The sequence below is a fragment of the Mustela nivalis genome (assembly GCF_964662115.1).
Source record: "Mustela nivalis genome assembly, chromosome: 2".
NCBI lineage: Eukaryota > Metazoa > Chordata > Mammalia > Carnivora > Mustelidae > Mustela > Mustela nivalis.
Window position 1 is genome coordinate 145,803,219 of NC_139021.1, and position 23,158 is coordinate 145,826,376.

At 41.5% G+C, this 23,158-nt stretch overlaps 1 protein-coding gene across 1 annotated transcript in view; it reads right to left on the reverse strand.

The window, feature by feature from the left end:
* ANTXRL (ANTXR like) overlaps positions 1 to 23,158 on the reverse strand; it is a 60,580-nt gene that overhangs the window by 20,737 nt on the left and 16,685 nt on the right. The window contains exons 2-7 of the mRNA XM_082718294.1: positions 7,518 to 7,589; positions 6,050 to 6,121; positions 1,552 to 1,633; positions 1,416 to 1,449; positions 280 to 359; positions 135 to 203 (exon numbers count right to left, since the gene is read on the reverse strand). Of these exons, the coding sequence (XP_082574420.1) occupies positions 135 to 203; positions 280 to 359; positions 1,416 to 1,449; positions 1,552 to 1,633; positions 6,050 to 6,121; positions 7,518 to 7,589 (409 nt within the window). The remainder of the gene's footprint in view (positions 1 to 134; positions 204 to 279; positions 360 to 1,415; positions 1,450 to 1,551; positions 1,634 to 6,049; positions 6,122 to 7,517; positions 7,590 to 23,158) is intronic.

Below are 23,158 nucleotides of genomic sequence, written 5' to 3' on the forward strand. Positions count from 1 at the left end.
TGCAGTCGCTATCTGCTGTCCAGACACTAGTGGTGGGTTACATGTCCATCCTCATGTAACCCTGGGAAAACTGCCTATGAAAGCTTTCTCCATCTAGGCTCACAGGTGGCCCCTGGTTACCTGCTTGGAATTACCTGGTCTTTCCTATAGTCTTTTACACCAATGGTGTAAACAGTGGCCCCCAGTCTCCGAGACTCTTCAGCCTAAGAGAATGAAAGTGTTGAGTATAAGTCACCAGCTATGTGGAGCAGAATACTGGTAACAATGGATGCGACTCACTTCGAACTTGGTATCCTCAAAGGGCTGTGGCAGCAGAGTTCCGTCGGTCAGAGAGAGAATCACAATGGGAATCTTTTTCCCTGCAGAAGCAGCATGCAGGGGCCTGATCAGTAAAGGCCCCCAGGGTGACTCTCCACAGGCTGCTGGAGCACAGTGCTGCTCCCCACACTTCCTTCTCCAGAGGAGAGGCCCCCCGACCCGAGCACCCACCATCAGCGATGTCTGGAGGGCTAGCAGCCCAGCCCTGGAGGGAGAAGGGCCTTAGCCAGGACCTACATTATAGATGACAGCGCTGAGCCTCGCTCTGGCCCTTCCTACTGAACCGTCACTATGACCAGACGTACGACCCTTGCTCTGAAAGGTAACTCCAGCTACTTTACTGCACAAGCATCAGCCTTTCAGTTGAGCAAAGGGACGGACAGCCAGACTCGACTGTACCAGATGTCCCACAGGGCAGTGGAAAGCCTGGCTCTGGCTCAGGGCAGTGCCCTCAGAAAGTCCTGCTCTATCTGCGCACCCAGGGATCCAGAAGACAAGGTGGAGACTCTCGGGCTGTGGACCCCATGGCCAGCTCAGTGCACTTCCCCACCAGGCTCTCACTTCCTTCCCAGCAAGGGCTGTAACCCTGCAGTCTAGACGAAGACGGCTCTGGGCCGAGGACAGCCTTTTCCAGTGCTGGGGACACAGTCACAGGATGACATTAGCCAGAGGGAAGGAACCGAAGGGAAAGGAGCCAGGGCCAGAAATGTGGTGGAGACAAAGTGTGGTTAGCGAGGGTGAAATCCAGCGCTTTTTTTCTGAAAATGGAATCTTGTCTTCTCTTGGTCCCCTAGCTTTTTTGTTTTCTTGTTCAAGCAGCCCAAGTGTAGTTCAAGCACCTCTCAGTTACCACGAACCTAGAAGGTACATGTATGGCCCCATGTTACTCTGAGACACATCACTAGGGTTGGTTTTCATCCTCCCTGCACAGAGGAGGGACCCATGGCCCAGAGAGGACAGCACCTTGTTCCAAGAGTCAATGATAGTAAGGTCAGTGATAGTAAGTAAGTAAGACGAGTGTCTGCACCAGACCTCCCTGAGGCTCAGGCCTGCTCTGCCCCCACACCTGCCCACAGTGAAGTCACCAGGCAACTTACCTTTAGTGTTTTCTTGTTCAATCTGCTCATTTGCCTGCAAGGAAATGAAGGAGTATTGGGGGAGGGCAGTGGGAGGACCCAGGAACACTCTAAGAACTCCATAAAGCAGAAGTCCTCAGAACTCTAGTTTCAGTACCATTTTAAATCCTTCCTGCATGTGTGTGGCTCCCGAAGGCACTACATTCTGGAGTTGAGCAAGACTGTCACGTATTTCATTTCTGAAAAAAATCAGAAAAGGGGTTGTGCTGGTATGAGGTGTGGATTATTCAAACGAGTCCAAGCTAACCCTCATGCAGTGTTGGTGGGAATGGAAAGTAGTGCAGCCATGCTGGGAAACAGTGTGAACATTCCTCAAAAAATTAAAAATAGAATTGCCATATGATCCATTAATTCCACAATGGGGTATTTACCCAAAGAAAATGAAAACATTGACTCAAAAAGATATCTGCACCTTCATGTTCACTGCAAAATTATTTACAAAAGTCATGATATGGAAGCAACTCAAGTGTCTAATGATAGATGAATGGATAAAGAAGTTTGGTTTATGTCATCTAGGAATATTATTCAGCCATAAAAACCATGAGGTCTTGCCATTTACAAAAACATGGATGGATCTGAAGTTATTATGCTAAATGGTTGAGTCAGATAGAAAAATACATGATTTAACTTATATGTGAAATCAAAAAACAAAACAAAGAAGCAACAATCAAACAAAAAAGCAGGAATAGACTCATTAATGTAGAGAACTATCTGATGGTTGCCAGAGGGGTAGGGGTTGGAGGAGGGTTAAAATGGGTCAAGATGAGTGAGAAAAAAAATCACAGGGATGAAAGGTAGAGCATAAAGAATATAGTCTATGATACTGTAACGATGTTGTATGGTGATAAATGGTAGCTACACTTGTGGTGAGTGTAACATATGTATAGAATTGTGCAATCACTATACTACACTACATCTAATATAACTTTGTGTGTCAGCTATACTTCAAAAAGAGAAGAAGAAGGAGAAGGAGAAGGAGAAGGAGAAGGAGAAGAAGGAGAAGGAGAAGGAGAAGGAGAAGGAGAAGAAGAAGAAGAAAGAAAATCAAAATAAAGCAGCCCCAAGCCATCCTGGAGCCACCTTAGGGGACTTTAACCCTCCCCTCACCGAAATGGACAGATCATCTAAGCAAAAGATCAACAAGGAAATAAAGGCTTTAAGTGACACACTGGACCAGATAGACATCACAGATATATCCAGAACATTCCATCCCCAAGCAACAGAATACACATTCTTCTCCAGTGCACATGGAACATTCTCCAGAAGAGATGACATCCTGGGTCATAAATCAGGTCTCAGCTGGTACCAAAGATTTGGGTCATTCCCTGCATATTTTCAGACCACAATGCTTTGAAACTAGAACTTAACCACAAGAGGAAAGTTGGAAGGAACTCAAATGCATGGAGGCTAAAGAGCATCCTTCTAAAGAATGAATGGGTGTGGTGCAAAAATAATGAATATTGTTATGCTGAAAATAAAAAAAAAAGAATGAATGGATCAACCAGAAAATTAAGGAAGAATTTTAAAAATTCATGGAAACAAATGAAAATGAAAACACAACTGTTCAAAATCTTTTGGATGCATCAAAGACAGTAAGGAGAGTATATAGCAATACAAACCTTTTTCAAGAAAGAAGAAAGGCCTCAAATACACAACCTAACCCTACACCTAAAGGAGCTGGAGAAAAAAACAGTGAAAAAAATCTGAAAGGTGGTTAAGTGTAATTTGGGCTTGATATTAAAGGCAGCCACAAGCTGTTCTGAAGCCACTATGCTGAGTGTACATCTGTCTGGCTAGAGCAGGACACAAGCCAAGTAGCCCAGTCATGACCTCTGGCCCTCTGTTCTTGATATTGACAGGCCATGTTCAGGCCTCTGCTGTCTCCCATCGGGTGAGAATATGGTGGGAGATGCTGCTTTGCTAGTCCCATGAGTATGGCCTGGCTTTCTCTGCAATCATCACTGTCTTGGGCACACAGACTTGGGGGACCCCCCAAGACCCAGGGTGAATGTGGCGCACACCCATGGAGGTGTCACTGTAAATCCCACTCACAATGTGATGGGTAGTGTTTCTAGAAGCTACTAGATCCCTCAGGAAGGCACACTATCCTCCAATAGGTAAGGCTGAGTTTTGAAAAGTTGTTCTGCTGATTGATGCTCCTGCTCTGTCCCATCCTCCACTGCCAAAGATCCCTGAGGTTGACATGGTCTCCCCAAGCTTCTTTCCCTTCTGGACTGGTGCTAAAGGAAGTAGCAAGCTGCTTCGTGAGCACACTAGGGCTCCTGAGTTCATGTGCTCCTGAAAAAGGCCAAAGCCTGAAGTGGCTCTGAGGAGTGATCCCTTGGCTGCTATGGGTCTGTGGCCAGACAACTGCTGTGAAGGCAGATCTCATGGGTGGGATGGGGACACAGGAGAGGCTGGGGGTTTATGTTCAGGCTAATCTCATATGACGAGCTGGGCTGGCATAGCCAGTCTAGGAGAGTGTGGACCCGAGAAGGCTTCTCACTGTGGAGAGTACAGATGTTGCTATGGGGGAGACCTGAGATCCCCAGGTCCAGCCCCACCCAGCCCAGCCCACCCAACCCAGGAGGTGAGGCCTGGGACCTGGGGCCAGTGGAAGCCACACCAGGCACTACCTGTCTAGCAGAAGCACTATCCCCTTCTCTCTCATCAAACACTGGAAGATTTGTATTTTGTGACAGCATCCCAAATATGGGGGAACTCTCATCTCTTACCACTGTCTAGCCCAATAGGCTCCCTCCAGGGAGTGCTGCCCCTCTGGCTCTACTCCCAGCTCTGTCCGTGGGAGGGACACCAGGCTCCTTGTCCCCTAGCAGTCTCTCTTTTTCTTTAATACCTGTCTCAACTCCTTGGAGCTTCTCCATCTCTCTCCTGTTGTCACCCTCCTGGGCAACACCTCTGGGTATTTCTAGCTTCTGGGCCATCTGGCTTCTCCAACATCCAGATGAAACCCCTCTTGGACTATGTCTTCTCAGCCTACTCGATCCTAGCAGGACGGGCTCAGAAAGCACCAAGCAAGGTTCTAGCCTTGTCCTACATTCTCTGCAGAACACCCAGAGTCACACTTGTATCAGGTAACATTGTACCCTCCAGGATTTTCTCTGAATGTCAGGGTCCACCTGGGCTCTCAGCCATAGGCCTCCTCAACTCCTAGGCAGTGGGGCACGTTTGGGAAGGCCTAGTCTCAGGTGGAGCCTAACTCCAGTCAAGATTCTCTGGGTTTCTCAGGAGTTGACAGCCTTAGGACCCTGATCTGAGTGTGAGCTCTCTTCTCAGCTGCACATCTTGTCCCATCTCATTTCACATCTTTTCCACTCCTCTGGGTACACTGCCACTCCTGAAACCTCGTTTGTGGAAGACGTCATGTTTTCTGTCCAGAGAAAACCAGGAGGCCCTCCCTAAGCCCCCACACAGCTTCTCACATCTGGGCCCTGAAACTCCCACCTTAGAGAAGGCAGAAGACTTCCCCGCCCCAGTGAAAGCTCTTCCACAAGAGCCCCCTGTCCAACAGCCATGCATCTCTCTGCCACTTGCTAGCGTCACCCTCAATGGACTTGATTCCTTCCACTCAGCTCATATCCCCTCAGGTCTCTCTGTTCTAAACACATAACCACGCATATGCACAAATCTGTGCCCCCACTAATGCTTGGAGCAGCCATCCCACTCCCCACTTTTCTTGGAGTCAGAGATGAGAGTGCTGTCTGTATGCACTGACAGACATCATGACACCCTTCTCCTGCAGTCTGGTTGTTCTTGCTCACTCTGCTGCTCCTGGCTTCTCTCCATGGTCCTGAATGGTGGCTTTGTGACTCAAACTCTGGCACCCATCCAGTCCTAAGGATATTCACCCTCTCTTTGCTGCTTAACTTTCTCTGTGTTGTGTTCCAATCATTTGTGCCCTCAAGAATCTTAACTTCCTTAGCCAGCTACTCAGAAGCTCTATAACTCCCTTCTTCTAGGCTTTTGGGCAAACTGTTGGCCCCACCGTGGCCCACCTAGGCTTTGGGCATGTCATGTCTTTCTCAATTCTGATGTTCAGGACCCTACTCATGGGCTCCCCTGTTTCAGACCCACCATGAAAGTAAGATCCCCTTCACTGAGACCATCAATAATTTGATGTTGCTCATCCTTTCCTCCTTGGTTATGACTGTTTCACTGGCACCTCCACTGGCTCAGGGCAGAGAGTGACACATGACCACAAATCCTTAATGCAGTTCACTGTTTGTAAAGGAACCATACACCTGTTCTATACCATCCTGGGAGTCCTCACAGCCAGTCTGTTCTAAGAAGATGGAAGAATGCACAAACAAAGAGTCAGGACAGGTGAAAGGTAGGGCTTAGGAGTGGAGATGATCTATTAGCACAGGGTGGCCAATGTCAGAGCAGCTGGGAGTCAGAAAGGGTTTGGGAGCCAGATCTGTGAGTCAGGGTGCACAATGAGGGTAGTCTAGGCCTGCCCAGCCTGCACTCCAGTGGGCTCCTCCCTGTGGTCTCAGGGAACTCATTTGGTCCCTGGCTCTTTCTGTAGTCCTACCCTCTGAGCCTGCCTTGGGGGTCACCATGTCAACACTTACCTGTCTGATGTGAGTTTCATGAGAGTGTGGCCCTCTGTGGAGTAGGTGATGAAAGACATCCGCACATTTGGGCTGAGGAGGAAGAATGTGTGTGTGAGAAGTCATAGAAAGAGGCTCAAAATGAAGACAATGAGCAGCCAGGGAGGGGGTACATGACAGTTCCCCTGCTCTCACCCTAATTCTTATCCTTTGGGGCCCATTTCCCAAACCCCAGAAATTCCCATAACTTTAGTAAGGAATTCAGAGACCTGTAAGATATCTGGCCTTTCTGGAAGAGTGTGCCAGAATGGCATCTTGATCCATCCTTACCTCACAACACCCAATAGTGTTTTTCTGTCAGTCTGCTTCTCTCTTTTTTTCTCTCTTATGTACATGTGTGTGCAGGTGCACACACACACACACACACACACACACACACACACATACACACACACACAGAGGCACTCACACAGGCAGCTGCATTTACAAGGAGACAGAGAAACACCTGCACACTCGTGCAGGAGGATCTCCCACATGACCTCTCTTCTCTAACATTCTTTGGAACATCATTGTCCTTCCTTTCTTGCCTGTTTTCCCCACTTCTTCCCTCCTCCTTTCAAAGAAATTATTTTCCCTCTTGGCAGCCATTCATCTCCTGGCCTGTATCCCTACATCTCTACATCCCTCCAGGCTTTCCTGCTCCTGGCCATTGTCTTCTGGTATGCTGACTCTCATTATCCTTGGCTAAATTGGTACCATAGGTCTCTAGCTGAGTTCCCTACTTCTCTTGGCTCTTGTTTCCACTCATTTTACCCATTTCTGTCAGACTTTTCTTCCTAATACACAACCTTGATCATGTCAAACCCTTCAACAAGAACTATCTGTAGCTCCCTATTGCTCACAACATGAAACCTAGGCCACATGGCATGGCACTATGAGCTATTATGGCCTTGGCTCCAAGCCAACATGCCCAGTCTCATCTCTTAGTCCCCTCTTGAGATAACCCTACTCTGCAGCCAAACAGACCACTCATTTCATAAGAAGTATTCTTGATGGTTCCTGTTGCCCTGTCTTTCCCATCCATCAAAACCTAGTTGATATTGCCACATCTTCTGGGAAGCCATCCTTGAATTAAAATTTTTCCTTTTTCTGTAAGCTTTCATATAAGTCCTTTGCCTTTTTATTTTGGCCCCTGATGCCTTTAACCAGGTGTTTAATTACTGTGTTACTGGTTTTCCTGTTTCCTAATCTGTTAGGTACTCAGGGCATATTACCGTGTCTCCAGTAATATGGCCTGATTGTCAGGCAGGAGCCAAGTAAAGTTGCTGAGACCCTTGGAATCATTGTGATCTCTCCTTTCTTGCTTCAGAACTTCACTCTGGGCTCTGTGTTCTTAACTGGAGGGATTCCCATGCCCACTGAGTCTAAACAGCTCTGTAATATGTCTGGCAGAAGGAAACAACACTCTATTAACACAGAGAAGCCATACTTGTCAAACTTATTGACCAAATCTTCCACCATGTCATAGATGTCCATCCAGTTGTTGTTCACACTGCCTGACCTGAAAATGAAGAAACACGAGTCAGAGAGATGAGTCACATCTGTTGTGTAGGAATAGTTCCTGTCCTCTCTGCCTTCCTGCAGGTCCTTTAGCAAACTCCTCACCTCTACTCTCCTCAACATAACCAAAGCCTGACACACATCCTCAGTGACCTAGTGGGTCTCCCTCGTAGTGACTTTCATCAGTGTGAGTTGTGGGAAGGTTGTCTAACAGTATCTGTATGCTTGGGCTGAGGAACTTCAAAGGATGAGGGACTTGTGGTAGCAAACCAGGATGTATGGTCATGCTAGGTGGGGTCATTGGACAAGAAACAAGGGAGGATTCATTGGTTGGTAAAGTCTCCAGTGATTCTGATTTGTTGGCTTTCCTGGTTGCCATTGTCTCTCAGATGTCTGCTCCTCCCCTGCTCCTTGAAGGTGTCTGTGGTTGGGCTGGAGGCAGAGCTCTTGGGCACCACATCCCAACAAAATGCTCCTGGATTTTCCTTTATATCATTCCTTTGCCTCCTCTAGGCTATATCTAAAACTATCAGCAGGTGGTTTCTAACGAAGTCAGGGTTATCATTCATGGAGTATGTATATAATAGACACTTTACAAGCTTGATTTCTAACTCCAGAACAGCCCTATGATATCAGCAGTATTCCCATTTTACAGATGAGACTCTCAGGTTATGGCATTTGCCACAATATTAATAGTGAGCATGGATCTGAATGCAGATCTAGCTTTAAAACCCATGCTCTACCCATTACACTAGGCAGATCAAGGTGACTCTGGTTGAGTAAGAAAGTACTAGACTCTGACAACCAACCCAAATGCAGAATTCTTTTTAAAAGCTTCCATGTTAAAGTGCAAGACAACATCCTTAATTAATGGAAACCCTGTCCACTCTCCTTCTCATTACTTTTCTCTCCTGTTTTCCCCCTGAGTGAAGAGGATATTTCAAAGAAGATTTACAGGAAATAAGAATCTTCAACTCACCCACCTACTCTGGAGAAGTTTCCAGTTTGTGATGATTTTGAAGAAAGGTTTAGACTCCAGAAACCTTTAGATCAACGTGAGTGCTCCTGGGCAGTGGAAAATACTGCAGGGACAATCAGGACACTAGGAAGGAGGCAATATGGAACAGCAACTATGTGGGCTTCCAGCACACAGAGCTCCAATCCTGTTCTAGTGTCTCACTCTTAAATGAGAATGAAGAGCACCAGCAGACGTTTGAAGACATCTCCATCATCGAAGCTTGAGGCCAAAACACACTAATGATATAACTATGCTGGAAGAATGGAAAGGGTGGGGGAAAGTCATGTAGAGAGCCTAAGCTGTAAGAAAGACAAATTCTCTCCCTCAGAAGACAATAGAGAGTTAGTAAATCTCAAACAGCAACAAACAGCATCAGTACTAGCATAGGATTAGAAACAGCATAATAATAGACAAAAAAATCTGCAAAATGACAGATAAAAAACAAGACCCAGCTACTTGCTGCCTACCAGAGATTTGTTCAGCTTTAAAGATACATGTAGGTTCAATATGAAGGGACTGGAGGTATTCCATGCAAGTAGAACATAAAAAATTATAGTTACACTTATATCAGACAAAATAGACTTTAAGCCAAAAAATAGGAACAGAATCAAAGAAAGTTATCATATAATGATAAAAGAGTAAATACATCAAGATGATATAAAAATCATAAATATATACATACACAACAAGAGCACCTAAATATATTAAGCAATATTAAAAGATCTGAAGGAAGGAAAGGTAACAACACAAAAATAGCAACTTTAATACCCTAGGTTCCAGTGATGGGTAGATCATCTAGACAGAAAAGCAACAAGAAAGTCTTGGAATTGAACCATACTATGGCCAAGTGGACTTATGGACATTGGGGAGGGTATGTGCTTTGGTGAGTGCTGTGAAGTGTGTAAACCTGGTGATTCACAGACCTGTACCCCTGGGGATAAAAATATATGTTTATAAAAAATAAAAAATTAAAAAAAAGACATATATAAAACATTTCAATCAACTGTTGCAGAATACACATCCTTTTCTTTTTTTTTTCTTTTTTTTTCTTTTTTTTTTTTTACACGTCCTTTTCAAGTCCACACAGATTATTCTCCAGGATAGATCCTATGATAGGACACCAAACAAGTCTTAGCAAATTTAAGAAGATTTAAGTCATAGCTGTCTTTTTGAACAACATGGAATAAAAAACAAGAGACAATCTGGAAAACAAACATATATTTATGGAAATTAAACATGACCAATGAGTCAAAGAAGATTAGAATGGGAAAAAGAAACAAATAGAAGAAAAAAATCCTAATGGAAACTAATGGGAATGGAAACAAATAGCCTATAGAATACTTCAGAAGCAGTTCTGAGAGGAAAATGAATAATGAGGAATGCATATATTAAGGAATTAGCAAAATGTCAAATAAAATATCTTACTTTATCTTACTTTACATGTCAAAGAACTAGAAAAAAAAAGAACCAATAAATCCCAAAGTTAGCAGAGAACAAAATAAAAAAAGGTGCTGAAATAAATAAATTTAATTTAGAAAGAGGAGATATTGCAACTGATACTACAGAAATACTTAGAATCATAAGAAATTAATCAGAGTTATTATACATCCATGAATTAGATAACCTACAGCAAATGGATAAATTCCTAGAGACATACAATGTGCCAAAACTGAAACAAAAAGAAGCATAACTTTTGTAGCAACATGGACGGGACTGGAAGAGATAATGCTGAGTGAAATAAGTCAAGCAGAGAGAGTCAACTATCATATGGTTTCACTTACTTGTGGAGCATAACAAATAGCATGGAGGACATGGGGAGTTAGAGAGGAGAAGGGAGTTGGGGGAAACTGGAAGGGGAGGTGAACCATGAGAGACTATGGACTCTGAAAAACAATCTGAGGGTTTTGAAGGGGCAGGGGCTGGGAGGTCAGGGTACCAGGTGGTGGGTATTATAGAGGGCAGGGATTGCATGGAGCACTGGGTGTGGTGTAAAAATAATGAATACTGTTATGCTGAAAATAAAAAGTAAATTAAAAAAAATCTGAATAGACCTATAGACCTGAATAGACCTAGTAAAGAGATTGTATCAGTAATTATAAATTTCCCAGAAGAGAAAAGCCTGGGACCAGAAGGTTTTGTAGGTTGAAATGAACAAACATTTAATGAGGAGTTAACACCAATCTCTCCCAAACACTTCAAAAAAATTGAAGAACAACTTCAGACTCATTCTATGAGATCTGCATTATCCCAAAATCAAAGCCATACTAATACTTCAAGTACAGATCAATAACCCATATGAATATGGATGCAAAAATCCTCAGCAAAAGAATCTAGCAAACTTGCATTCCCACCTTCCTCAAAATGTTGAAAATAGAACTGCCCTATGACCCAGCAATTGCACTATTGGGTATTTACCCTAAAGATACAAACGTAGTGATCCAAAGGGGCACCTGCACCCGAATGTTTATAGCAGCAATGTCCACAATAGCCAAACTATGGAAAGAACCTAGATGTCCATCAACAGATGAATGGATCAAGAAGATGTGGTATATATACACAATGGAATACTATGCAGCCATCAAAAGAAATGAAATCTTGCCATTTGCGACAACATGGATGGAACTAGAGCGTATCATGCTTAGTGAAATAAGTCAAGCGGAGAAAGACAACTATCATATGATCTCCCTGATATGAGGAAGTGGTGATGCAACATGGGGGCTTAAGTGGGTACGAGAAGAATAAATGAAAGAAGATGGGATTGGGAGGGAGACAAACCATAAGTGACTCTTAATCTCACAAAACAAACTGAGGGTTGCTTGGGGGAGGGGGTTTGGGAGAAGGGGGTGGGATTATGGACATTGGGGAGGGTATATGTTTTGGTGAGTGCTGTGAAGTGTGTAAACCTGGTGATTCACAGACCTGTACCCCTAGGGATAAAAATATATGTTTATAAAAAATAAAAAATTATATTAAAAATTAAAAAAAAAAAAGAATCTAGCAAACTGAATTTAACAACATATTAAAAGATTTATATTCCATGACCAAGTAGGATGTATTTCCACAATGGAAACATGGTTCAATGCAAAAATAAAACAATGTAATTAACAGAATAGAATATTATGGGCTTAATAGATCAAAAAAGAAACAAATTCCATGATCATTCCAATTTATGAGGAAAAGCATTTGAAAAAATCAACATATGTCACAAAAATGCTCTGTTTAGGAATGAGAGAAAAGTTCTATGATAAACATAATAAGAGCCATATATGAAAAACCCATAGCTGACATATCAGTGGTGAAAGACTAAAAGCTTTTCCTAAGATCAAAAGTAATACAAAAATGCCCAGTTCCATCATTTCAGTTCAATAGAGTATTGGAAGTTCTAGCTGGATCAATTAGTCAAGGACAAGGAAATAAAGGCATCCATATTGAAAGGGAAGATGTAAAATTGTCTCTGTTCTTGGACAATATGATCTTACATGTAGAAAACAAAGTTTGTGGACTCACATTTTCTGGTTTCAAAATTTATTACAAAGCTACAATAATCATTATCTGAGAAATTTCCACTCCATTTTTCAGTGTGGCTGTACCAGTTTGCATTCCCACCAACAGTGTAAGTGGGTTCCCCTTTCTCCATATCCTTACCAAAACCTGTTGTTTACTGTGTTGTTAATTTTAGCCGTTCTGCCCAGAGAGAGTTGATACCCCTTGTACTTTTGATTTGTATTACCCTGATGATGAATGATGTTGAACATCTTTTCATGGGCCCCTTGGCCATCTGGATGTCTTCTTTGGAAAGAAGTCTAATCATGCTATTTTGCCTAATTTCTAAACTGGATGACTTTCTTTTAAGTGTTCATTTGATAAGCTCTTTATGTGTTTTGGATCTTACCCTTTACTAGAGAGGTCATTTGCAAATATTTTCCCCTATCCCAAAGGTTGCCTTTTAGTTTAGTTGATTGTTTCCTTCAATGTTTAGAAGGTTTTCCTCGTGATGAAGCTCAGATGCCTTATTTTAAATCTATTTTTTTAAGACTTTTGTACACTGGGTGTGATGCATAAACAATGAATCTTGGAACACTGAAAAAATAAAATAAAATAAAATAATAAGATTTTTGTATAACTAAAGTCAAAGAAGTTACTGCCTGTGTAACCCTCTTAAGATTTAAGGAAACTACCCTATGCCTCAGCAATTGCACCTCTAGGTACTTACCTAGTGGATACAAAAATACAGACTCAAGGGTCACATGCACCCCAATGTTTATAGCAGGTTTATCAACAATAGCCAAACTATAGGCCAAGCTCAACTGTCCACCCATTGAGGAAAGGATAAAAGAGTTGGGACATATATAGACATGTATATATAGCTGTGACATATGGAGTGAGAGTGCTCCAATACTAATGAAATGCTAATGAAATAAGTCAGTCAGAGAAAGACAAATAACATATGACTTCAAACAGATGAGGAACTTAGGAAACAGAACAAGTTAACAGGGAACAGAGAGAGAAGCAAACCATGAGACACTCAACAATACAGAACAAACAGGGTAGATGGAGGGAGCTAGGTTGGGGGTGGTCTAAATAGGTGATGGGTGGGCACTTGTTATGATGAGTATGGGTTGTTATAAGTAAGCAAAGAAACACTAAATTCTACTCCTGAAGTGAATATTCCACTAAATGTTAATTAATTAGAATTTAAATAAAAATCTAAATAAACAACAACAAAAACCCCAGAGCTACAATAATAAAAATAGTGTAGTACTGGCATAAAGACAGACATATAGACTAATGGAATAGAATAATGAGCATTGAAATAAACCCTCATATGTATGTTCAATTGATCTTTTAACAAGGATATCAAGAACATTCAATGTGGCAAGGACACTATTTTCAAAAAACACAGTGCTGGGAAAACTGGATGTCTACATGTAATTATGTATTTGGGCTCTTACCTTATGTCATATAAAAAAATTAACTCAAATGAATAAAAAACTTAAATGTAAGAACTAAAAGTGTTAAACTTTTATTTTCTTTTATTTTTATCTAAAATTTCTAATTTAATTTACATCTATTCAATGTGCTTGTTCCTAACAGTTTTGTTGAGATTACCCATAAAAACTTTATGAGACATTGGGAGGATCAGTGAAATAGGCAATGGGAATTAAGGGGTCCACTTGTTCTGATGTGCACAGGTGATGGATGGAAGTGATGGGTCACTATAATGTGCACATGAAACTAATAGAACGTGGTGTGTTAACTAACTGAAATTAAAATAAAAATTAAAAAAAAACCCTGATGAAACATAAAAGTTCATCATTCTCCCAAGTTATTTTTTTTAAAACATTTTGGAACAGAGATCATATCTACTTATTTTAGTAAACCAAGACACATGAAAGTTTTAATTTTAATGCTGATAACTAAAGCCATGTCTATTTTACTTAAACCAATAACTAAGTATTTGCCTAGATCATATGAATTTGAAATATATTTAGGTTAGTTTCTATCTTTCTTACAGTTTTAGAATACCCAATCCCTATAAGTACTTGTCTCCAAACCAAGGAAATAGAGCTCATTACAAATTAGTTTGGACAATATCCATCCAGAGAGAAAAATATCTCACACTGACAATATATATTTGTGGACACACAGGTCATGCTCATGGATTGGAAGAATAGACATTGTTAAAATGTCTATGCTGCCCAGAACAATCTATACTTTCAACGCCATCCAGATCAAAATACCATTGGCATTTTTCAAAGAGTTGGAACAAACAATCCTAAAATTTGCATGCAACCAGAAAAGATCATGAATCACCAAGGAAATGTTGAAAAGAACAACAAAGCTGGGGCATCACGTTGCCTGATTTCAAGCTATATTACAAAGCTGTGATCACCAAGACAGCATTGTTCTGGCACAGAAAGAGACACATAGACTAGTGGAACAGAATAGAGAGCCCAGATGTGGACCCTCAACTCTAAGTCAGATAATCTTTGACAAATCAGGAAAAAATATCCAACGGAAAAAAGACAGTCTCTTCAATAAATGGTGCTGAGAAAATTGGACAGCAATATACAAAAGAATGAAAATCAACAATTCCCTTACACCATACACAAAGATAAACTCAAAATGGATGAAAGACCTCAATGTGAGACAGGAATCCATCAAACCATAGAGGGGAACCTAGGCAGTAACCTCTTCAACATTGGCCACAATTTCTTTCAAGACATGTCTCCAAAGGCAAAAAAACAAAAGTGAAAATGAACTTTTTGGAATTCATCAAGATAAAAAGTTTCTGCACAGGAAAAGAAACAATCAATAAAACAAAAAGGCAACCCATGGAATGGGAGAAGATATTTGCAAATGACACTACAGACAAAGAGCTGATATCCAAGATATCAAAGAACTTCTCAAAGTCAGCCCCCAAAAAGCAAACAATCAAGTCAAAAAATGGGCAGAAAACATGAACAGACACTTCTCCAAAGAAGACATACAAACAGCTAACAGGCACATGAGAAAATGTTCATCATCATTAGCCATCACGGAAATTCAAATCAAAACCACACTGAGGAGGGAGAAGCAAGATGGTGGAAGAGTAGACCTAAATTTCATCTGGTCCCAGGAATTCGGTTGGATAGTTAACAAACCATTCTCAACACATCCAACTAAACAGGAGATGGAAGAGAAGAATAGCAGCAATTCTAAGAACATAAAAGTGACCACTTTCTAGAAGGTAGGACATGTGGATAAGTGAATCTGAGGCAACATACAGGAAGAGAGACTGCAGGGGGCTGGGGCTGGCTCCCAGCAAGCAGTAGAGTAGTGGAGTACAAAATGGGAACTTTTAGAAGTCTGCTCCACAGAGGGAGGTTGCTCCAGAGGTTAAGCAGGGGTGGAGCCCTCATGGGGACAGTGTGGTCTCAGGACCCCTGGGGTCACAGAAAGACCAGGGGTGTCTGAATGTGGCAGAGTTCCCAGGTATCAGAACGGGGAATCCAGCTGCAGAGATGGAGCCGAGGATGGGCTCTCAGTTCAAGGTTACCTTAAATCATTGGACCATGACTTTTTGAGCAGGGACCTCACAAGCAGCAGATCTGGGAAGGGCCCCTCCTTCCTCTACCAGGAGGAGTGGCACGGGAGTGTGCTGCAGGAATCTGCTGGGTTTGGAGACTCCAAATGGGCTGTGTGCCAGAGAAGAAATGCTCGGTCACAGGCCAGGTCAACTCAGATTTTGGCCAGAGACCAGGGAGATGGGACAGATTGAGTGCTTTTCTCTGAGGGCACACTGAAGAGTGGGGCCCCGAGCTCTCAGCTCCTACAGGGCCTGGCCAGAGATTAGGAAGCAACCATCTTTATTCTTGCCCTCTAAAGCTGTACAGAAATCAATCAGGGAACAAAAGCTACTGAGAATGAACCCAAGAAGACTGTTCAGTTGGGCCTCTGGCAAGGCAAAGACATTTGAAAATCACTGCAACAGGCCCTTCCCCCAGAAGATCAGCAAAAACATTTAGCCAAGACCAAGTTCATCAATCAATGAGAACTGTAAAACACTGGTGTTAGGGGAATACAGCACATAGAATTTGTGTCTTTTTACCCATGATTCTTTAGTCTTTCAAAGTTAAATTTTTAAAATTTTTGCTACTTTTTTCTTTTTAAAAAATTTTTCCTCTTTCCTATTTTAACCTATTTTATCTTATCAATACCTTTGTAAAAATCTTTTTAAATTTTCATTTTTATAGTCATATTCTATCCCTTCATTGTATTTAACCTCATTTTTTGTATACATATAAGTTTTTCTTTCTTTAAAATTTTGGATACAGTTTCTTCTAACAGAACAAAATATGCCCTAGATCTACTGTATGGCTTTGTTTTAGTCTCCAGCCTGATCAAATTATCTCCTTTTTTTTCCCCCCTTTTTTTCAACCAACTTCCTATCTTATCAATTCCTTTTATGGAACCTTTTTAAATTTTCATATTTACAGTCATAGTCCATCCCTTCATCATGTTTACTCTTATTTTTGTATATATATGTTATTCTTTCTTCAAAATTTTGGGAGGCAGTTTCTTCTAACAGACCAAAATACACCCAAAATCAAGTGTGTGGCTTTGTTATATATTAGGTTAATAGAACAAAGCCACACACTTGATTTTATATATACAAGTGTGTGGCTTTGTTCTATTAACCTAATATATAACAAAGCCACACACTTGTATATATACATGTACATGTACACATGTATATATATATATATGTATATATATATACATATATGTGTATATATATATAGTTTTTTTTCTCGTTTTTTCTCTCCTGCCCCCCTTTCCAGTTTCAGGTTTCTTCCGATTTGGTTACTGTAGGTTTTCTGGAGTCATTGCTAGCCTTTTACTATTTTGTTCTTTCATTCATCTATTCTTATCTGAATAAAATGACAAGGCAGAAGAGCTCACTTCGAAAAAAAAAAAAAGAACAAGAGACAGTACTGATGGCTAGGGACTTAATCTATGCAGACATTAGTAAGATTTCAGAACTAGAGTTCAGAATGATGATTATCAAGGCATTATCTGGGTTTGAAAAAAGCATAGAAGAGGTCTTTTATCCATTTCGAGTTGATCTTTGTGTACGGTGTAAGAGAATGTTCGAGTTCCATTCTTCTACATATAGCTGTCCAATTTTCTCAGCACTGTTTATTGAAGAGACTGTCTTTTTTCCACTGTATAATTTTTCCTGTTTTGTCAAAGATTATTTGACCACAGAGTTGAGGGTCCATGTCTGGGCTCTCTACTCCATTCCACTGGTCTATGTGTCTGTTTTTATGCCAGTACCATGCTGTCTTGGTGATCACAGATTTGTAGTAAAGCTTGAAATCAGGTAACGTGATGCCCCCAGCTTCCCCCCCCAACATTTCCTTAGCAATTTGGGGTCTCTTCTGATTCCATACAAATTTTAGGATTATTTGCTCCAGCTCTTTGAAAAATACCTGTGGAATTTTTATTGGAATGGCATTAAAAGTATAGGTTGCTCTAGGCAGTATAGACATTTTAATAATGTTTATTCTTCCAATCCAAGAGCATGGAATGGTTTTCCATCTTTTTGTGTCTTCTTCGATTCCTGTCATGAGTGTTCTGTAGTTCCTCGAGTACAGATCCTGCACCTCTTTGGTTAGGTTTATTCCCAGGTATCTTATGGTTCTTGGTGCTATAGTAAATGAAATGGATTCCCTAAATTCCCTTTCTGTATTTTCATTGTTAGTGTGTAAGAAAGCACCTGATTTCTGTACATTGACTTTGTATCCAGAATCCTAGAAGAAAACATAGGCAGTATCCTCTTTGATATCAGCCACAGCAACTTCTTTCAAGATATGTCTCCAAAGGCAAAGGAAACAAAAGTGAAAATGAACTTTGGGACGTCATCAGGATCAAAAGCTTCTGCACAGGAAAGGAAACAGTCAATAAAACAAAGAGGCAACCCACAGAATGGGAGAAGATATTTGCAAATGACAGTACAGACAAAGGTTGATATCTAGGATCTATAAAGAACTCCTCAAACTCAACACACACAAAACAGATAATCATGTCAAAAAATGGGCAGAAGACATGAACAAACACTTCTCCAATGAAGACATACAAATGGCTATCAGACACATGAAAAAATGTTCATCATCACTAGCCATCAGGAAGACTCAAATTAAAACCACATTGAGATATCACCTTACACCAGTTAGAATGGCCAAAATTAGCAAGACAGGAAACAACGTGTGTTGGAGAGGATGCGGAGAAAGGGGAGCCCTCTCACACTGTTGGTGAGAATGCAGGTTGGTGCAGCCTCTTTGGAGAACAGTGTGGAGATTCCTCAAGAAATTAAAAATAGAACTTCTCTATGACCCTGCCATTGCACTCCTGTGTATTTACCCCAAAGATACAGATGTAGTGAAAAGAAGGGCCATCTGTATCCTAATGTTTATAACAGCAATGACCATTGTCACCAAACTGTGGAAAGAACCAAGGTGCCCTTCAACAGATGAATGGATAAGGAAAATGTGGTCTATCTACACTATGGAGTATTATGCCTCCATCAGAAAGGATGAATACCCAACTTTTGTATCAAAATGGACGGGACTGGAAGAGATTATGCTGAGTGAAATAAGTCAAGCAGAGAGAGTCAAGTATCATATGGTTTCACTTATTTATGGAGCATAACAAATAACATGGAAGACAAAGGGAGATGGAGAGAAGAAAAGAGTTTAAGGAAATTGGAAGGGGAGGTGAATCATGAGAGACTATGGACTCTGAAAAACAATATGAGGGGTTTGAAGGGGCAGGGGGTGGGAGGTTGGGTGAGCCTGGTGGTGGGTATTATGGAGGGCATGTATTGCATGGAGCACTGGGTGTGGTGCATAAACAATGAATTTGGTTACGCTGAAAAGAAATTTTTAAAAAAGCATAGAATATTCCTTTCTGGAGAAATATAGGAACTAAAATCTAACCAAGTTGAAATAAAAAAAGCTATTAATGAGGTGCAATAAAAAATGGAGACTCTTGCTGTTGGATAATGAAGCAGAAGAGAGAATTAGTGATATAGAAGGTCAAATGATGGAGGATAAAGAAGCTGAGAAGAAGAGAGAAAAACAAATACTGGATCACAAGGGAAGAATTTGAGAGATAAGGGATACCATAAGATGAAACAATATTAGAATAATTGGGACCCCAGAAGAAGAAGAAAGGGAGAGAGGGGCAGAAGGAATATTGGAGAAAATTATAGCACAGAACTACTACTCTTTGGGGAAGGAAACAAACATCAAAATCCAGGAGGCACAGAGAATCCCCCTCAAAATCAATAAAAATAGGTTAATACCCTGTCATCTAATAGTAAAACTTACAAGTCTAGAGACAAAGAGAAAAACTTGAAAGCAGCTTGGGAGAAGAGGTCTGTAACCTACAATAGTAGATATATTAGACTGGAAGCAGATCTATCCAAGAGACCTGGCAGGCCAGAAAGGACTGTTATGATATATTCAGAGCACTAAATAAGAAAAATATGCAGCCAAGAATACTTTATCCAGCTAGGCTGTCTTTGAAAATAGAAGGAGGACTAAAAAGCTTCCATAACAAACAAAAACTAAAAGAATTTGAGAACACCAAACCAGCCCTACAGGAAATATTTAAAGGGGTCCTCTAGGCAGAGAGATAGTCTAAAAGTAACAGACCAGAAAGGAACAGAGACAATATACAGTAACAGTCACCTTATACGCAACACAATGGCATTAATTTAATATCTTTCAGTAGTTACCCTCAATGTAAATGGGCTAAATGCCTAATCAAAAGATACAAGGTATCAGAATGGATTAAAAAAACAAGATGCATCAATATGCAAGAAACTCATTTTGGACCAAAAGACTCCTCTAGATTTAAAGTGAGGGGGTGGAAAACAATTTACCATGCTAACGGACAACAGAAGAAAGCTGGAGTGGCAATCCTTCTATAAGACAAATTAGATTTTAAGCCAAAGACTATAATAAGAGATGAGGAAGGACACTATATTATACTTAAATGGTCTGTCCAACAAGAAGATCTAACAGTTTTAAATATCTATGCCCCTAACATGGGAGCAGACAACTATATAGACAAATAAATAACAAAATCAAAGAAACACATTGACAGTAATACAATGACAGTAGGAGACTTTAACACCCCCCTCACTGAAATGGACAGATCATCTAAGCAAAAGATCAACAAGGAAATAAAGGCCTCAAATGACACACTGGACCAGATGGACATCACAGATTTATTCAGATCATTCCATCCCCAAGCAACAGAATACACATTCTTCTCCAGTGGAACATTCTCCGGAAGAGATCACATCCTGGGTCACAAATCAGGTCTCAGCTAGTACCAAAAGACGGGGATCATTCCCTGCATATTTTCAGACCACAGTGCTTTGGAACTAGAATTCAACCACAAGAGGAAAGTTGGGAGGAACTCAAATACATGGAGGCTAAAGAGCATCCTTCTAAAAAATGAATGGATCACCCAGGAAATTAAGGAAGAATTTTAAAAATTCATGGAAACAAATGAAAATGAAAACAAAAGTGTTCAAAATCTTTGGGATGCAGCAAAGGTCGTCCTGTACAGAGAGTGTATAGCAATACAAGCCTTTCTCAAGAAACAAGAAAGGCCTCAAATACACAACTTAACACCTAATGAAGCTGGAGAAAAAAAACAGCAAATAAAGCCTAATCCCAGCAGGAAAAGAGAAATAATAAAGATCAGAGCAGAAATCAATGAAAAAGAAACCCTAAGAACAGTAGAACAGATAAATGAAACTAAGAACTGGTTCTTTGAAAGAATTAATAAGATCGCTAAACACCTAGCCAGGCTTATCAAAAAGAAAAGAAAAGGATCCAAGTTAATAAAATCATGAATGAGAGAGGAGAGATCACAACCAACACCAAAGAAATACAAACAATTATAAGCACATATTATGAGCAACTATGCACCAGCAAATTTGACAATCTGGAAGAAATGGATGCACTCACAGAGATGTATAAACTGCCAAAACTGATCCAGGAAGAAAGAAAACCTGAACAGACCCATAACCAGTAAGGAGATTGAAGCAGTCACCAAAAATCTCCCAAGAAAGAAGAGCCCAGGGCCAGACAGCTTTCCCAGGAGAATTCTACCACATTTAAAGAAGAATTAATACCTATTCTCCTGAAATGGTTCCAAAAAACAGAAATGGAAGGAAAACTTCCAAATTCATTTTATGAAGCCAGCATTCCTTTGATCCCCAAACCAGACAAGACCCCATGAAAAAGAAGAATTACAGACCAATATCCCTGATGAACACTGATGCAAAAATTCTCATCAAAATACGAGCCAATAGGGGCGCCTGGGTGGCTCAGTGGGTTAAAGCCTCTGCCTTCGGCTCAGGTCATGATCCCAGGGTCCTGGGATCAAGCCCCACATCGGGCTCTCTGCTCCGCGGGGAGCCTGCTTCCTCCTCTCTCTCACTCTCTGCCTGCCTCTCTGCCTACTTGTGATCTCTGTCTGTCAAATAAATAAATAAAATCTTTAAAAAAAAATACGAGCCAATAGGATCCAACAGTACATTAAAAGGATTATTCACCATGACCAAGTGGGATTTATTCCTGGGCTGCAAGGTTGGTTCAACATGTGCAAATCATCAATGTGATACAATATATTAATAAAAAAAAAAAAAGAACCATATGATATTCTCAATAGATCCTGAAAAAGCATTTGACGCATTACAGGATCCTTTATTGATCAAAACTCTTCACAGTGTAGGGATAGAGGGACATACCTTAATATCATAAAAGCCATCTATGAAAAGACCACAGGGAATATCATTCTCAATAGGGAAAAACTGAGAGCTTTTGCTTTAAGGTCAGGAACTATGGCAGGGCTGTCCACTGTCACCACTGCTATTCAACATAGTACCAGAAGTCTTAGCCTTAGCAATCAGACAGCAATAAGAAATAAAAGGTATCCGAACCGACGTCAAACTCTCGCTCTTTGCTGATGATATGATACTTTATGTGGAAAACCCGAAAGACTCCACTCCAAAACTGCTAGACCTCGGTGGGGGACAAGATGGCGGGGAAGTAGGAGGAGGCACCTTTTCAACTTGTACCCCAAAGTGATCTGATTACCTACCAAAGAACTCCAATTACCCATGAAATCAGCCTGAGATCAGAATTATACACGTCTGGATCTCTACAGGGGGAGAAGACGCCAGTGGGCAGGTAAAGTGGAGTAGGAAAGGCGACTGAAATCGGAAGATAAACAAAAGGGGGAGGGAGCCACCAGAGGCGACCCGATGGAAAGTAATACCCAATACGAGCGAGAGTGCCCTGCGTCTGGGGACCAGCATTAACTTGGAGACTGGTTGAAAGCACTCCAAAAGAGCAAAGGATCTGAGGGGGGGGGGGATTGGGAATCCGGATGGCTAGGGACAGGGGCTTAAGTCCCCGGTCCCAGGACAGCCTCCCCTGGTGCTAAGGCAGAGAGAGTGTTACGGAGAAACCAGCTCTTGGTCCCTAAGCTGCCAGCGCGCCGAGAACACTTGGGGTCTGTTTCCTGTGACGGGATGGGAGCCACAACGGGCGGCAGAATGGGAGAGCCCTGCTATAGAGCCTGAGATACTCCCCTGAGAGAGGTATAAAAGCCAAGCTGGTGCCCTTTGATACATGCCATTGTTTCAGAGCCTGCACCAAACTCTCCCCCCAGAGAGGTGCTCTCGGACCTGCGCCCCGTTTTCAGAGCCTGAGACCCGCGCGCGAACCTCAGCCTTCCCTGAAATTGGTGCGCGCAAGCTAGGCGCTCTTAGACCCAGAAAGACCAGGCACTCCCAGCCCGGGCCAGCGGGAAAATCTCAGTGTGCAATCGCTGCTTGGAACCTCTCTGGCGGTCTGGAGCCGCCCAGACAGCCGCCACTACCTTGGCTTTGGGTACAAGCAAAAGATCCTGCATCTCCAGGTACTTCGATTTGGAACCTGCTCTTCCAGCGGCCAAGGGGGAATTTATTTAGGCTTTGCAGC